Consider the following 16,877-nt stretch of genomic DNA (forward strand, 5'->3'; position numbering starts at 1 on the left):
TTACAGGCGTGAGCCACTGCGCCTGGCCAGCTCCCTTCTATAATGATTTATACAGTAGTTTTTGCTTTTCGTTTTTTCGAGACGGTGTCTCACTCTGTCGCCCAAGCTGGAGTGCAGTGATGCAAATCTGGGCTGACTGCAGCCTTCACCTCCTGGGCTCAGGTGATCGTCCCACCTCAGCTTCCTGAGTTGCTGTGACTAGACACACGTCACCATGCCCAGCTTTATTATTATTATTATTGGTATTTTTAGTGGAGACAGGGTTTTGCCATGTTTTCCAGGCTGGTCTCGAGCTCCTGGGCTCAAGCAATCTCCTGGCCTCAACCTCCGAAACTGCTGGGATTACAGGCGTGAGCACCACATTTGGCCCATTTTTTTTTTTCTTCCAGGATTAGGAGTCGACTTTCAGAAAATCCTTCAACCTTGCAAGCTTAATTTTCCATAAAAGTATTCCTCTAGGATAAAAACAAGACACAAAGAAGTACGTGTGGACTGCAGTTAAAAATTTTCAACACAACTTAGCTTAGGAAAGTTGACATTTACAAAGAGCAGGAGGCCCGTTCAGTGCCTTCTAGGCACTGGGAATGGCGGTCTGTGGGCGACCCTAACATGTGCGGCGTCCTGAGACGTGATCGTGGTGTTCACGCTTTTACCGAGGGCTTCCCGGGAGTACCAGAGGCTGTTCTTCTGCGGTCGGCCAGCCAGGCAGCAGCTGCTGGAGAAGGAACAAATAGCAAAAGACAGATGTACACGGTGTTATTGTGGCAGAGAGGTTAAAACCAGGGTCACTTTGTTCTTACAGTTTTAAAAAGCTAATAATGAAGTCCTTAAATATGTTTAGGATTTCAAAGTAGTTGTGGGTGTGTCTGTGTCTCTAGCTCCCGTTCGGGTGCTTCCTGCGAAGAGAGCTCAGAGACGCCACCTTTCCTTGATGAGGTGACAGGGCCTGGAGAGGTGTGAACCCCGTGGTGGGGGGATGACTGACCTGGGGTGAGTCTGGGTCAGTGTGGGGATCCAACCCCACTCCACATTCCTGTAGGGAATCCATAGTTCTAAGTCTTTATGATAGGGGTAAAAATAACCTGGAAGAGGTGTTATTTTTTAAGAAGTAAGTGCCATGCTCTTTTTTCCTCATACTTTTCCGTGTTTAAGCAGCATTGAAGGATAAGGCACTAGTAGCATGTTGTTTTGAAAACAATGTTGTTGGTTATTTTACGTTGAATATGGTACTAAGGTTGCCTGGTAACAGAAGTTTTCCTTAAACAACATAGAACTCTGTTGAATCTGTTGCCCCATTGGCTGAGCCGTCTGAAATCAGTGCAGTAGCAGCTGAAGAGGCCTCTTCCCCTTGGAGGAAGCCGCTGGATTGGCAGGAGGCACCGCGCTTGACTGAGGGAGTGAGGCGCCTTTGCAGGGACCCCACGTGGCCCCTGCAGCTCTCTCCTGCCCCCTGCTGGTTGGCCAAGCAGCCTTGCGACAGTGTGCTCAGTGTGAATGTTCACTGGGGCAGGCCAAGGCTTTTGTTCCAGAAACACTGACTTCAGAAATGGCCGGCTGTGTGTGTTGAGCATGGCAAGAAAGACTTACGTGTGTCTTAAACCTCTTGAACAAAGCAAGTTGATGTTTCAAATGCATCTCGAAGGCTAATGACTTTGCTATGGTCAATATTCAGGAGAAAAGAGGGTTTGATGAAACAGAAAGACAGGAGTGGCAAGGGACGTGCTTGTGCCCCGTATGACTAAGCGATGTCCTGGCCGTTCCACACCACAGCCTCTGAGCAGCCAGCCTGCAGATACTGGGTCAATTTAGATATCCCTGATCTCTGCAGAGGTTTGATCGGGTAGCCCAAGAGCAGATAAACACAAACGCTGACTGGAAACCCTGGCACACGGAGACACTGGAAACAGCAAGCTGCTATTAACATCATAGTAAGAGACAGTCGCCTGCTCTCAGGGGTGTCAGTTTCTTTTGCTTCTAGACGTTCATCTGCGTTACAATACAGTTTTGCTCAGTTTATCCCCATTACTCCACTGTCTTCGCTGTTAAAGTCTCAGCCAGCACTTAGCTCTGACACTGCAGGAGTTTCACTGTGCGGCTGACCAGGCCTACCTGGCTTGGCTGTAAAGCAGGTGAGATTTTCCGGAAGGCAGTAACGAGAACCCGAGGCAGGAAAGAGCATTGCTGGTCTACATAGGTCAGTGCACCTGCAGCAGAGCATGTACGTGCACGTTCAGGCTAAACAGGTGTCGGAGAGAAGAAAATCACCTACAATTAGTCACTTAAAATGCCACACACCCAACCCTTGAGACCCTAGCACATAGAGCAGTAGTGGTCTTGGAGATGGCAGGTGTGCTGAAGTCTGATTTTCTCACTTAGCTTTTCCAGCAGCGTTTTCCTCATCTCTAAGCTGGGGCTAACAACTGCCACGCGTAGATTTGTGCATGGAACCGTGCGTGTAAAGTGGGGTAGCCCCCAGGACCTAGGAAGGACTCGTGGTCAGTGTCGGTGGTCATGCGTGCTGTACGGGTCCCCCAGGAAGATGATTGCTACAGATAACTCCCTCCGTTCAATGTCACTGAATGTAAAAGGTGGGACATTGGCTTCTGATGTGTCTGGTTTGCTGTAGGCCACGCTGCACCCCGTGGTTCCTGAGCCCTGAGCTGAAGTACATCCTGCTGCATCGCCTGTGTCGCTTTTGCTGTGTCACTTAGAGCTCCTGCCCTGGGAAACTTCCTCGCGCCTGACGAGCACCACAGTTTGCAGCAAGACCTGTCCAAAGCGTGGACTGCGAGAGCCCCGCTGTGGTCCTCTCCTCTCCATGTTGGGAGCGACTTTGTGGGGTTTGTCGGCCCTTCTCTCAGGTGTCCTGTGTCTCATGGATCAGCCGACGAGCCCCGTCTGGAGGAGCACTCTGCAAAACGCTGCCGGCCACCCAGATCTCCTAGCGCAGAGTGAGGCCACATCTGCAGACTTGACCGCACAGAGTCCCGAGGCATTCGGCAAGAAGGGGTGTGGGATGTGTGTGAGATCCCACTGCGGAAGCCGGTTCTGCTCCGTACTCTGCGTGCGGGGTGCCTGATGTTCAGACCTGCTGTGTCTATCGGGGGCCATGGCGGGGTGGTGGGAGTGGGGGCAGGGAGCAGCGTGGATGGATCCAGGAAAGGACTTAGTTGAATCCCAGCTGCCCACATACCTGTTGCTGGTCTTGGACAAGGTCCCTAGTTTCTCTGGGCTTTCGGTTTGATTGTAAGACTAGGACGCCGCCCTAGTCTGAAGATGTCGGTGTGTGCGGGAATGCCTGGCGCAGTCACCATGGGTTTTCCTTCAGCCTCCTCCGTGCCCCTCCCTGGGTCAATCAGTATCCATGCGTGCCACAAGTAAATTACAGTCCCTCCGATAACCAGTTGACCCGAGTTTTATGGTCGAGCATGGTGAGTGTCCTTGCCAGGAAATGCCACTAGATGTCTTGGGCCTGCTCCTCTACCTCCACAGCAATCCCCGGAACAGGCTGGTTCAGGACGTGGGAGGTGGGAGTCGGTGTTGTACCTAGGACAGGCTGAAGTCCAAGGCTCATTTGCTCTGTGAGGGGTGATCAGGATGACACATCAAGTGGAGCCCCATGGCTGACCCTGGAGGTGGACGGTCGGGTCGGATTGGCTGCCCTCCAGCACGTGTTTCGAGTGATGCCTTCCCTGGGTTACGCAGCCCTGATCTGTAGGGCACAACTTCCCAGCTCCAGCCAATCTGGTCTTGCCGTCTCCTTCCAAGAAGGTAGGTGCGGCGCAGTTGCCTTTAAGCGGCTCCTTCTGGACACCGCAGGGCAGCAGCAAGCAAGCATGGGCGACTTTTTTCTTACGTTGACCACAATACGCGGGGCCAGCTTTGCACGATCCCATTCAGCATCACACGTGTGCATCGGCCACTCACCTGTCCATCTGCCACAGACAGGCTTGGACAGGACCATTGAGTGGCCTTTACGGCAAAGAGCCTAAAGGGCTCACAGGAAACCTGGACCCAGCGCAATGGTAACAGCGCAGCAATACCTGTCATTGATCAAGGGGTATTCTGGGCCCGACATGGTGTTAAGTGATCCAGTTCGGTTAGCACTCTTAGAATTAACCCCATTTTGCCTATCAGGAAATCGAAGACGGAGGGCATTAACGCCAGGGAGCAGGGAGTAAGGGGACACACAGAGGGGCTGAGGGGCTGGGCATTCTGAGCCCACGGATCTGCCCACAGGCCCCGGCTGCACGGGCACCAGGGCTGCTGCTCTGGAGGGGATGAGGAGCTCTGGGGAAAAGATGGAGCCTGACGTGGGTAAGATTTGGATATTTTCAGAAGAGATTTTCAGCCTGGAATGAGGGTGTAAGTGACTGAATCGGAGTGATGAGCCAGATAGCCCGGCTGCGGGAGCTCCCCTGTGGGGTGAGGGAGGAAGGCCTTGGGGGCGTGTGGCTGAGCAGAGGCGCTGGGTCGCCAGGAGCCGCCGCGGGTTTGGAAAGGGGGAGAAACGCAGCGCCCTGCACTGCAAGGGCACCGAGACGTGGTTGTGGTTCTTCCTGACCGTGACAGGCACAAATGGTGCTGGTGGTGGAATGCACGGAGTTTGCCTTCAGAGAACTCCTGCTGTCTTTTAAAACCTGGGCCTCTCATTTAAACTTGGTGGCCTCAGGTGAATGGTCAGAAACAGTTTCTGATGAGGTTGCAGAGACTGTGCATGGCCTCTGATTGTGCACATCCTGTGATTGTGTATAGTCTCTGATTGTGGCCTCTGGCCTCTTTGTGGCCTCTGATTGTGTGGGTCTCTGTGTGTGGTCTCTGTGCAGCCTCTGATTGTGTGTGGTCTCTGATTGTGCTCAGTCTCGGATTGTGCGCGGCCTCTGATTGTGGGTTGTGTGAGTTTCCCGGGATTAAGTAGATGAGCCTCGTGCTGGAGCAGGTGTGCCTTGTGTTGGGCATGTGGATAAAGAAGTTTAACCCATCCCCTCTTTGAGAATGGCAGGGCAGTAACAAAGGCGGTTGATTTATACATGGCCATCCTCGTGAGGTGAGGACCTGAAAGGTTTACTGCTTTCCCGGAAAGCTGCTCTGGGCGTCACCATCACTGATCATGGACAGCAGCTCAGAAGCCCCCTTAAGGTGCAGGGAGGGACCGGCGCTGGTCCTGTCTGTGCCCAGGCTGCTGGTCACCCTGACGGCCAGGCGATGGCTGCCTGTGCACGAAGCTCGGGTCAGAGTGAATTTGGGCAGTGTCGGCTTTGATTTAGGTCAAGACTGATCAGTCTTCCTAAAATACTAGCCATGAAAGCTTTCATAGATTGTAGTTCTTTGGGAGATTTATATGTGGTTTTTAAAGCACAGGACCCATGGCCAGTGTTGAATTACATTTTGTTCAGTGTAACTGACAGGACACTGGACCTGAGTCTCAGGCCTGCCACAGGGTTCAGGGAGCTTCAGAGAGGGCGATGTTTGTGCTCAAGTTTTCGCAGATGGGATGGGACATGGGCATGGGGCTGGAATGCTCTAACCTTCAATCTTCAATCTTCAGTCATCGGTATCACCTGTGCACACGCATATCGTTTTCAAAGATGGACAAGCTTTTGGGAAATATCTGAAGACTTTTCCAGTTTTGAAAGAAGCCGGGATGACACTGGAAACGTCAGGTGTCTTGGCTGCTGATCAGGTCCATCACCACGCACATGGTCCCTAACCTGGCCCACCTCTGATCATGCACAGCGGGTGACGAGGTCCATAACCTCACACTTCTGTGCACAGCAGGTGACCAGGTCCCTAACCTCAAAAGCTTCTGATTGGGTGCAGCTGGTGACCAGGTCTGTAACTTGGCATGGCTCTGATTGTGCAGAGCTGGTGACCAGGTCACTAACCACCCACACCTCTATTCATACCCAGCGGGTGACCGGGTCCATCACCTCACACCTCTGATTGTGCATAGCAGGTGACCAGGTCTGGAACCTTGCACACCTCTGATCGTGCACAACGGGCGACTAGGTCCATGACCTCACGCCTCTCTGCACAGTGGGTGACCAGGTCCATAACCTCACACCTCTGATCGTGCACAGCTGGTGGGCGCAGGACCCACTTCAGTGAGGGGCTGACTTCCCAGGTGTGAAGGGGGAATGTTGTGTGGCTCGCTAAGCCCCTCCATGCTTTGGGGGCTCCAGGCTGTGGCCGGCAAGTAGGAGGTTGTCCCAGGAGGCTGCTGTGTGTTGGGGATGGGAGGCAGCTGCAGGGTGGAAGTAGGATGATGTTGTAGGGGGCCACTGTGGGGGGGTGGGACGGGAGGCAACTGCAAGTTGGAAGTAGGATGTTGTCCCAGGAGGCTGCTGTGTGTGGGGGAGGGAGGAGGCAACTGCAGGGTGGTGTGGTGGTCCCCGTGCCACTGATTTCAGGTTAAAATAGAATGTGGACCTCTTTTTACCATAGTTTTTAATTACTCCGCTAGTTTGTGTTGCTGTCTCTTGCTATGAAGTCCACAGTCTGATGTCTCTGTGGTCCCCATGTTTCCCTTCTGCTTGTGTTACCCGATCCTGTGGGTCAGCTGTGAGGAAACCACTCTCCACGCCTCATCTGGAGTGGTCTCGAGCTGGGTGTGCTGGTCTCCTTGTGGGCTAAAGTGTTCTTCTGTTACTGTTTTCTCTGTTTTTTGACCAAATTTAGCAGACTTGTGTATGATGCAAACACTTTAAAAAATGTCTTTTGCCTTTATGAAAAAAACACTTGCATTGCTTTAAAATGAACCTTTCCTGTGTCTCCATCCTTCCTCACAGATTGCTCTGTGTTAGAAACTCGGTGGTGTGTGCGCTTCATGGCCTCATTCCATCAAGCACTGTAACCTCTGATTGCAAAAGTGACTACACTCAAGGCAAAAAACTTCGCAAATGTTGGAAATAATGAACAAAAACAATATATTGTTCTCTTGTCACCCTGAAATGGCTACTCTTAATATTTTGATGTAGTTCTTTGAATTCTTTTTAAGTAAAGTTGCTTCTAACACAAGCACTTTGATTATATTGATCAAATTATATTCAGGAAATAAGGAGAAAGTAAAAAGAATATCCAGTTTGGGGCAAAAAGGAAGACGACATAGAAAGAGGCTGTAAAACTCCCTGCAACTTGAAAAGCTGGGTTGTGGTGGATGTGGTTTTGTTTTTACTGTGAGAGACCACAGGATTCTTCTTGGCACTGAAGGGCAATAAGATAATACCCTGTGTGTGTTCTGGTGGCTGTATAAACCGAGCCGCATGTCCTCTTTCGAAGCAGAGAAAGCATGAGGTTTGAGGTAGTGGTTTGGTAACTTTTGGAAAGTCTGTTTGTAGGACTGCACTGCAGAGATTAGGTCAGTCTGAATTAGAATCGAATGATCTGTTCAGGCCTTGGGAGCTTTCTACACCGGCTGTACGCCTGTTCTGGATGTGGTGTAGAAGGAACAGGACTGGGAGGGTTTCTTGCTTCCCAGTCATAGAAATGCCTGCAATTATCACTGTTTGTTGTTTCTCGGGAAGCTATTTTGGGAAGGAAGTGTACGTTCCAAGGCTGCTGGTTGGCCTTTCATCACCCTGGGGGTCTTGGTGTGGGTCACGGGAGCTGTGACTGCTCACGCGTGCAGCTCTGTCTCTCTCGCTGCCGCGCCGGTAGACAGCTGGTCACCAACACAGTGTGTGTCCCAGTGGCCTTTGAGAAGAATTCTCTACATCATTTTTATACAAGGTCCTTTTTCCTTTCAATGTCAACATCGTGCCTTCTAGCCAAGCGATATGTTCTTGCAGAAACAGGAAGTGTGGCCCAAGTGAGAAACGAGGGAATTGATCCATAACTGCTATCAGTTTTTATAGAGTTGAGCCATTGTAATTTATACACAAACATGTTAAATCTGTAGAAGTGAGTCACGGTGCCAGACCCTCACAAATGCCGAATGTCTACGTGGGACCTCTCTTCTATCGGGTCCACATCACAAGAAGAAAAGTCGCTCAAATGCAGGACGGAGTGGACGTGAATCTCCGAAAACTCCATGAATCAGAGTGACTGCTTTCCCAATTGCTGGTCTCCCCATTTGAGGTTGTGAGATTCCCGTTCTGAAGCTCCTTCAATTTCCCAGCATCCATTTCACTCCTTCATGGAGATAACAGACTCACACTGATACCTTGTTCTCAGATTTTCTAATTAGAAAAAGCACATATTTCACAAGAATTGTCCAGCTAACTCACTCCTTAGCCTGGGGTAAGCCACATACCTCTTTTCTCTTTAAAATACTCACCTTTCAGAACTCTTGGTAAATAAGAATAGGAAGGTACCATGACTTTGGCCACAAGCAGTATTATGTATAATGTGCAAGTGAGTGCCTTGAGAGCCATGGTTGCTAAAAACAAATTTTCTCAGAAGAGAAAAATGTAAGCAGTTCTTTACATGATCGTTAATTTTGTTTTGCCTAAATAACATCTTGTCGTTGTACAGGGATACAGGACGTTGCTGAGTATTGACCGGGGCGAGTGGGTCCTGCTGCCCCACTGTGGGATCCTGAATATCGACAGGGGTGAGTGGGTCCTGCTGCCCCACTGTGTGTGACAAGCCCTTTGTTTCTGGCCGGGAAATGTCCTGGCTCTTTCAGTGCATTGGGGTGGTGCTGGCCCCCTTTGTTAGTTTGCATGCGAGGCAAAATCTCACGCCTTTCACTCTTGTTGACATACAGATGCCAAAGCTTTGAACAAATTCTTACTAAATCAAACCCAGAAATATGTAAAAGGGATAAGAATACCATGAACACTTAGAGTTTGTTCTCATGATCTGTAGTTTTGCATTGCACATTTGGCTCATCATTCAAAAATCAATGTAATTCACCACATTAACAAAAAATAAAGCAGAAACCCCATTTTATCCTCCCAGTAGACACTGGAAAACATCTGTTGAAATTTAATAGTCCTTATACGAATTTCCTATCACATCAGGAACAGAAGGGAACTTTCTCCATTTGATAAAGGCCACTCCTGAAAAACAAGAGCTGACCCCCCTCCTCGGTGGTGGCAGCCGGGGAGCTCTGCCCACAGTCAGGGGTGTCGGGAGCATGGCCATTCTCCGTGCTTCAGGTTCGCATGGTGCACACTGGGGCCCTCGTCCGTGAAGTTAGTTAGGAGAACTAAAAGGCATAAAGACTTGGAAGCAGGGGGAGATGCTTGATGTACAGAAGACACAGGGCCTTATTTAGAACATTTTAGGAAATGTACAAACAACCAGAAATGGTGTGAATTTTGCAAGCATGCAAGATGGACTCTTCGCAACAGATGTATACAGATGCCCAGTGGCCCATGAGAGGTGCTCACCAGGGAGTCATTGGGTAAGTACAACTTAAACCCACGAGGTTCCCCTTCACAAGAGTGGAGAAGGGAGGACAGTAGCAGGTGCTGGTGAAGATATGACAGACTGGATCTCAGACTGATGGAGACTTAAAATGGCACAGCCACATCAGCAAATGTGGCAGTTTCTTTAAAATGTGTACACTTACCATATGGCCCAGCAGGTATGCTGTAGACGTTCACCAAGGAGAGCAGAAAATGTGTGTCCTTGTAAAAGAATGCACATTATCTCCAGAGTAAATTGTCATAGCCAAGAACTGGAAACAACATAAATCTCTCTCATCTGGAGAAACATGAGCAAATTCTGATATATTCATACATTGTCCTAGTTCCCAGCAGGAAAAACGTACAAAATGCTGAAACCAAAACAGACAACGGGGATGAGTTCCAGGAGCCTTGAACTGAGCAGAGAGTGAACACCACGCCGTGGAGTCCATGTGACAATGGAGAATCTATGCGAGTCTCGGGTGACGGAAGAGCGCCAAGAACACTCCTCGAGAATGAACAGTGGCTGTCTCTTGAGGGCTGGGATTGACTGGGAGGGGACTTGTGGGAACTTTGATGCAAAAGATTTGATTAGGGTAATAGATTTCCATTTATCGAAATGCGCCAAGTGTACTCAAGATCTGAACATTTCACTGTGTATACTTTGTACTCCCTACCTTCCAAAAAAACAATGAAAAAATAATTACAAATTAGCACTGAACTCGATAGATTTTTCACCGTGGTATTAGATAGCAATTCTGAAAGCATTTCTGTATCTCCAGACTTAAGCAAATAAGCTTAATAAATCAGTGAATATATTGAGTGCTGCAGGTGCCAGGTTTCTTTCTTGATAAGAGGTAGAAATAAGAAAAGGCCAAAGCCTGGAATGGATCACGTGGGATTAGGTTGCAGCAGGAGGTACAAGTATCAGCTGGTGGCTCCCGACAGATGTAGACAGGGATAGAAGTGCCTGTGGATGGGTGTGGGTGCACATGCGTGTACATGCGTGTGTGTGTTCTTCTTGCCGGCAATGCCCAGCAGCACCCGGTGCCCACTCTTAGCTTCCAAACTCCGTTCTTCACTAGAAGGAGCCCTGGTCTAAGGGCTGGGGAATCCGGTGTCAAATCTGGGACCGGTTGAGCAACAGAACAAACCATTGTAACTATGAATCATAACCCACGAAGCCAGACTCCGTGAGTATATATGGACATATGTAAATGAATGCTGAAAGATAAAATTATTTTTCAGTGAATATGGAAGATCTAATGATTTAGAAGGAATGACAGGAAATCAGTGGATGCTAAAACTAGTAGTGGAGAATTCATGGAAAACAGAATATGCACATAGTGTCAGGGTGTCTCCTCCCAAATCTTAATTTCAACGCGAGAAGTAGCATCTTTGCTTTGGAGGCACTTAAGCACCACCTTCACTGAGTTGCCGATGTTAACATTGTCACGTAAGACACACTTCTGCGGTGTCCCTGCTAAAATGCATACTCCTGAGTCTAGTCCGGAAGATACCAAAATAAAGGACAAGCTGTGAAATAACTGACCTGTATTCTTTAACATTTCCAATTTCAGGAAACACAAAACCTGAGAAACTTGGATGCTGGACGGGTAAAAATCACATGACAAATCAATTCATCATCCTGGATTGGATCGTAGAAAAAGACAAAGTAAGAAAATTATGGAGACAGTTGACAGCATTTGAAAGTGAACTTTGTATATGACAGTTAAATTTCCGGATCTTGAGGAAAGTGAATGTGAGAGCATATCCTTGTGTTTGGGAAATACATTGAAACATTTAGGTATGGAAGGATATAGTATCTGATATTTATTTTCATTTGACTTAGAAAATTCATGGGGAAGGGGGGAAAGCAGTGATGTAAGATAGGAGCAGTTGGGCCTAAGTTGAGCCTGGTAAGTTATGTGGGAATTCGCTACGCTGGTCTTGCAGATTTTCTGTGTCTTTGAAATTACATCCAAAAAGTTTAAAACGGAGAATATGCAAAACAAAAAGCGATTTGTGCAAGTGAGTGGACTGTCACCTCATTGATCCCTTCAGTTTTCGGCCATGAGCCAAGTCAGTCACATAATGGTTTTTGACCTGGGAATTAGAAATAGTGGCCAGATGACCAGGCTCTTTATCTAGTTAGGGAGAGAAGTGTGCACAAAGGCTGACAAGACCAAGCAGTGCGATGAGCTGCTTGTGGGCGTGATGCTGAGGGTCTGGGTCCTGTCTCAGGTGGCAGCTTGGGGGTTTTAAGCCAGAAAGCCACGTCTGATTCTCTTTCAGTGGGATCATTCTCGCAGCTTCAGAGAAAACTGCCCCAACTCGTCTTCACTCACGCTGGCCATTTTTGGTGGTGGTGGTTTTATTCTGCTAACACCGTTCTCACTGACAGTTTAGGGCCTTTGAGCGGATTTTTGCCTGTGTCTCGAAGATTCTCGTCTTGACAGCCGGTATGTTTCATTCCTGTTGTTCTGATTCTGTGTTAAGAGGGTTCTTCCCTGGCTTCACAGTTTGGAGTTGCTGCTGCATCTGTCTCTGCTTTAATTCTCTAGCCCATCTATCACTTGTCTCATCCCTTAAGAAGTGGCCTGCGTGAGATGCCATGAGACTGTCTGCCTTATCACCACTGCGACCCCAACCCGTAGGGACTTACAGAGAAGGCATTCAGTGAATGTGTGGAATTAATGTAATGGGTTAATAGCCACAAAATGTCTTAATGGTTGTTTTAGTCCATTTCCATGCTGCTGATAAAGACATACCCGAAACTGGGAAGAAAAAGATTTAGTTGGCGTTGCGGTTCCGCATGGCTGGGGAGGCCTCAGAATCATGGTGGGAGGCGAAAGGCACTTCTTACATGTCAGCAGCAAGAGAAAACGAGGTAGAAGCAAAAGCGGAAACCCCGATAAGCCATCAGATCTCATGAGACTTATTCACTATCACGAGAATAGCACAGGAAAGATGGGACCCAGTGATTCAGTTACCTCTCCCTAAGTCCCTCCCACGACACATGGGGATTCTGGGATGTAGAATTCAAGTTGAGATTTGGGTGGGGACACAGCCAAACCATATCCATAGCCAACACAGTCCTGGCCCATGGCCGGTGTTGAGCTGAGCTGCGACCGTGGCTGTGTGAGTTGGGGTGCGAGGCGTGCACACGCCTCTCAGCGGTACAGTGAAAGGATTTGGAGGCTCAAACGTGTGACCTACAAAGAATCTCCAAAGAAAGATCAAGGTGCATTCACCCTAAAAAGAAAAATCTCAGTGCAGTTTACACCCAGTGTTTGCTTGCGGATATGGATTCTACAGTAATAAAATGAATAATTAAAAGTCTGTGAATAAATTTTAATGTCTTTATGGAACTGTAAACACTGATTTTCTTTCCTCACCCACCCATCTGTTGGTGAGTTTCAGAAGGTGGATGAACCGTGCTGCGGGGACAGAGAGGAGGGTGCAGCTTGGCCTCTGGGACCTAAGCTGAGCACTGAGTGACTGAGCTCTCTCCATTTCAGACGTCCACACGGAAGCTGTCCAGGCGGCTCTGGCCAGACACAAAGAGCAGAAGATGGCGGTGCCTATGCCTTCCCAACGCAGGTCCCTGGTCGTGTAGACCTCCATGGACGCCTACACCCCTCCAGGTAAGGGACACGCTCCCCGACGCTGCCTCCTGAACATGCTGGGCGCCTCAGAATTGACCGCTAGCCCAGAAGTTGGGTTTTTGCCTTCAAAATCATGGTGCAGAAGTGCAGATTTTGTGAACCAGAAGTCCGAAAACAGTGCATGAAAAGTAACACTATGTATCTGTATAAATACACATTTTTAACTTTTCATCAAGATTGATACATATGATACATACCAGTAAAATCTCACACAGTTTTATTCACTTAATTCCTTGTAGGGAAAAGGGAAGAGTTTGTAACCCTATGGGTGGAATTGGACTTTTCTTCTGATTAGGCTGTTGCATGCATATTCTCAAATCTTCAGATAAGTGTGCTACATTGTTGGATTGTTTTAGAACAAGCGAATTGGACAGTTTAGGCAGCTACCCGAATCAGGTCATAAACTTTGCCTGCAAGGTGCCAGCTAGTATTTTAGTTCCTGCAGGCCATAAGGTCTCTTACAACCACTCAACTCTGCCCTCAGCCATGGGTGACAGCAAGTGCGTATGACTGTGTACCAATAAAACTTTATTTACAAGAACAACGGACCAGATTTGGTGCAGGGACCTGCCAACCCCTGATCTAAATTACTGAAGGTAATAGCCAATTTATATTTCTGCTATATAATACTGCTTTTCTTTAATCTTGAATTTTACATAACTACCCCAATTCTCTATTTTCTCTGCCCAAATAATTATAAACTACATTTCATGATCTTCACACCCAAGTAAAGCAGAAAGTTTAGTTATCCAGATACTTGTTAGAGACATGGATTGAACCTATGCTATTTGGTGTTTAGTTTCTGTGATTTTGATTCCAACATTATTCATGCCGTTGTTGCAAGCTTGTCTTCTCAAAGGACCTGAATCACCTTACATCCCACGTTGAAGCTACATATCACTTTAAATGACCCAGTATTTTTGCTCCAATACCAAAGAAACTTAAGGTACAATACGAATAGTTGAAAATGTACAACATTTTCGGGAGTATTTTTACTTCTGAAATTTAGCTTAGTCTTGGCAAGCAGTGAGACAGAAGGACGTGCTTCAGATCAGAGCTGAGGTCAAGCGTACGTCCACATTACTACAGGCAGCTCCTGAGTTTCACCTTTACATACCTTTACAAATGAAGGTACTGGAATTTAAAGGACAGAACTTAGAGTGCATCATTTTGGGTTTTCGTTGCTTTTTGTTTTGAGACAAGGTCTTGCTCTGTCACCAAGGTTGGAATTCAGCATCATGATGGCAGCTCTTGGCTCACTGCAGCTGTGACCACCTGGGCTCACGCGGTCCTCCCACTTCAACCTCAAGCAGCTGGGACCACAGGTGCTCGCCACCACACCCAGCTAATTTTTAAGTGTTTGTAGAGACAGGGTGTTCCTATGTTGTTTCTGTTTCTCATTGACACATAACGTGTTCTTCATCTAAAGAACGCAGTGCCAGCCAGGCAAGGGAGTGAATGCCGTGCTAGCAAGTTGTTGACAAGGGAGCCCTTTCTGCCAACGTGCTCCCTTGGGCTCCTCCCTTTCCTTATTTTAATATTAAGCCACAGCACATAATGAAGGACTGGGCACGATAGCTCATGCCTATAACTCCAGTAATTTGGGAACCCAGGGCAGGTGTATGGCTTGAGCCCAAGGGTTCAAGGTCAGCCTGGACAACATGGCAAAATGTACAGAAATGCCTTTTGTACATCTTGTCTTCACCAAAAGTACAAAAAATTAGCTGAGCCTGGTGGTGTGCACCTGTAGTCCCAGCTACTTGGGAGGCTGAGGTGGGAGAATCACTTGAGCCCGGGAGGCAGAGGTTGCTGTCAGCTGAGATGGCACCACTGCACTCCAGCCGGGGCAACAGAGCAAGACCCCCATCTCAATTAGAAAAAAATAACGATAATAAATGCAGACTCTTTAAAAATGATTAGGCCAGGCATGGTGGCTCATGCCTCTAACCTCAGCAGTTTGGGAAGCCAAGGCAGGCAGATTGCTTGAGTTCCCAGCATTTGAGACTAGCCTGGGCAACATTCCAAAGCCCATCCCTGCAAAACATACAGAAATCAGCCAGGAATGGTGGTGTGTGCCTGTGGTCCCAGCTGCTCGGGAGGCTGGAGTGGGAGGATCAGGGTGCAGTGAGCCATGATCGTGCCACTGCACTCCAGCCTGGGCAACAGAGCAAGACCCTATCTCAAAAATAACATGCTTACTCCTGTTTGTTTAGTTAATGGTTATAATTTGCCAAAACTTATGGCAAAATAATTGTATTTGTATGTGTTCTTTGTGTAACTAACAACATGGACGTAAAATATTTCAAGGGTTGAAATATTTTAAACCAAATTTTTGGCACTAACCAGTATGTAAGGCAACGGGCATTTTTCTTGACCACTTTGTATAAGAGAAAAGACTTTGAAATGGAAGAAACAGTGCGGTTACGGTTATTTGCTTATTTCTCGTATTGAATCCAACCGCTGACAAATGTTACTGGGTCATGTGTGATGAATAACCTCCTTGTACAGATGTCTGCAAAATATAAAATAATATTATTTGAAATGTTATTTTTGTGAAATATTTGGATTTGACCAACAGTTTTATATCAGCCATAAAGCATCCCTTGTAAATTTTCATCAGGAGTCCTCTTGATATATCATATGGGGCAGTTTTGTAAAATCGTAAATGTCAATATCATAAAAATTTTTTACTCCCAGCCTATTTGTGCTTAGCGATAGTTTGCATGTTTATTACCGTACTTACTTGATCCAAATCTTAGCTGCATTTTCTTACCTATTTTTCTTGGTTGTTGGTAACAGTGGTTAGATCTTACTCAGTTTCATTGCCCTTCAGAGAATGTTCTTGAAGTTTATCTTCTATGAAATGACTGGCTGCTGACCTGGATCCTAGTTTCTGGAGAAACTCTCATTAGGATTGTCGCAACGCTAGTATTCTATGGGTGAAACTTTCCTTTAGTTTCCGAATGTAAAGATAAAAGAATAATTTGCCAAAACTACTTCTAGCCATGATGAGAGAACAGGGACCCAAATCACCCATCTGCCCTAAACAACTGTAAAACTGCACAAAACGAATGAGGTGGCTGTTTTTAGTCTGTGACCACAGCTGTACCAGCCAGAACCTGAGGGCGAGGGCAGGAGAATGAATGAGATGCACCCACAGTACACTTGCCCTCTGGAGAACACCTGCAGACCGTGGTGCCGAGAGTTCAGGTGTGGGCGGAGTATGGCCATCCTACCACATCCAGAAGGCGGAGCTCGGAGAGAGCTCAGGTGTGGCGGAGCATGGCCATCCTACCATGTCCGGGAGGGGGAGATCAGAGAGAGCTCAGGTGTGGCGGAGCATGGCCATCCTACCATGTCCGGGAGGGGGAGATCAGAGAGAGCTCAGGTGTGGCGGAGCATGGCCGTCCTACCATGTCCGGGAGGGGGAGATCAGAGAGAGCTCAGGTGTGGGCGGAGCATGGCCATCTTACCACGTCCAGGAGGGGGAGACCCAAGTGGGTGCAGGATGGGAGCTCTCCACAGATTCACACCAACAGCGAATCCAACCAAGCCTGCCCATGTCACGATGACCCAGCCGTGCCTGTGCTAACTGCTAAAACAAGAGCTGGAAAGCTTCAGAGGGAGGTTAGGGATCCTGAGTGTGCTCAACAAGTTACCCACAATGTGTAATATTCAGCAAATAATCACCGCATACACAGAGAAACGGGGGGTAGAATCTGTGGTCAAGAAAAAGGCAGTAAAAAGTGCACACACATGCAGGATGGTCTCTGTCACTCACCACATGCGGCGGCTGAGCACATGACGTGTGCCTGGTCTGAACTGGATTTGCTGCGTGAAAGACATGCCAGTTAAT

General features: G+C 47.9%; 1 protein-coding gene and 1 long non-coding RNA gene across 11 annotated transcripts in view; one reads left to right on the forward strand and one right to left on the reverse strand.

Annotated features, from left to right (window-relative positions):
- LOC139363033 (disco-interacting protein 2 homolog C-like) overlaps nucleotides 1-16,877 on the forward strand; it is a 114,889-nt gene that overhangs the window by 40,392 nt on the left and 57,620 nt on the right. For 5 of the 10 annotated variants that reach the window (XM_071095911.1, XM_071095913.1, XM_071095912.1 and 2 more), the window contains exon 1: nucleotides 11,365-13,000. In XM_071095911.1, coding sequence (XP_070952012.1) covers nucleotides 12,979-13,000 — 22 coding nt within the window. In that variant the 5' untranslated portion in view covers nucleotides 11,365-12,978. Of the gene's footprint in view, nucleotides 1-8,570; nucleotides 13,001-16,877 lie in introns of those variants that run through there. The other 5 variants (XM_071095919.1, XM_071095918.1, XM_071095917.1 and 2 more) reach the window with 3 other exon arrangements.
- Nucleotides 12,972-16,301, reverse strand: LOC139363034 (uncharacterized). The gene is made up of 3 exons (XR_011622921.1): nucleotides 15,795-16,301; nucleotides 15,365-15,533; nucleotides 12,972-13,084 (listed from the first exon to the last, which is right to left on the reverse strand). It is a non-coding gene; the product is annotated as an uncharacterized lncRNA (long non-coding RNA).

The sequence above is a fragment of the Macaca nemestrina genome, chromosome 4 (assembly GCF_043159975.1).
Source record: "Macaca nemestrina isolate mMacNem1 chromosome 4, mMacNem.hap1, whole genome shotgun sequence".
Lineage (NCBI taxonomy): Eukaryota > Metazoa > Chordata > Mammalia > Primates > Cercopithecidae > Macaca > Macaca nemestrina.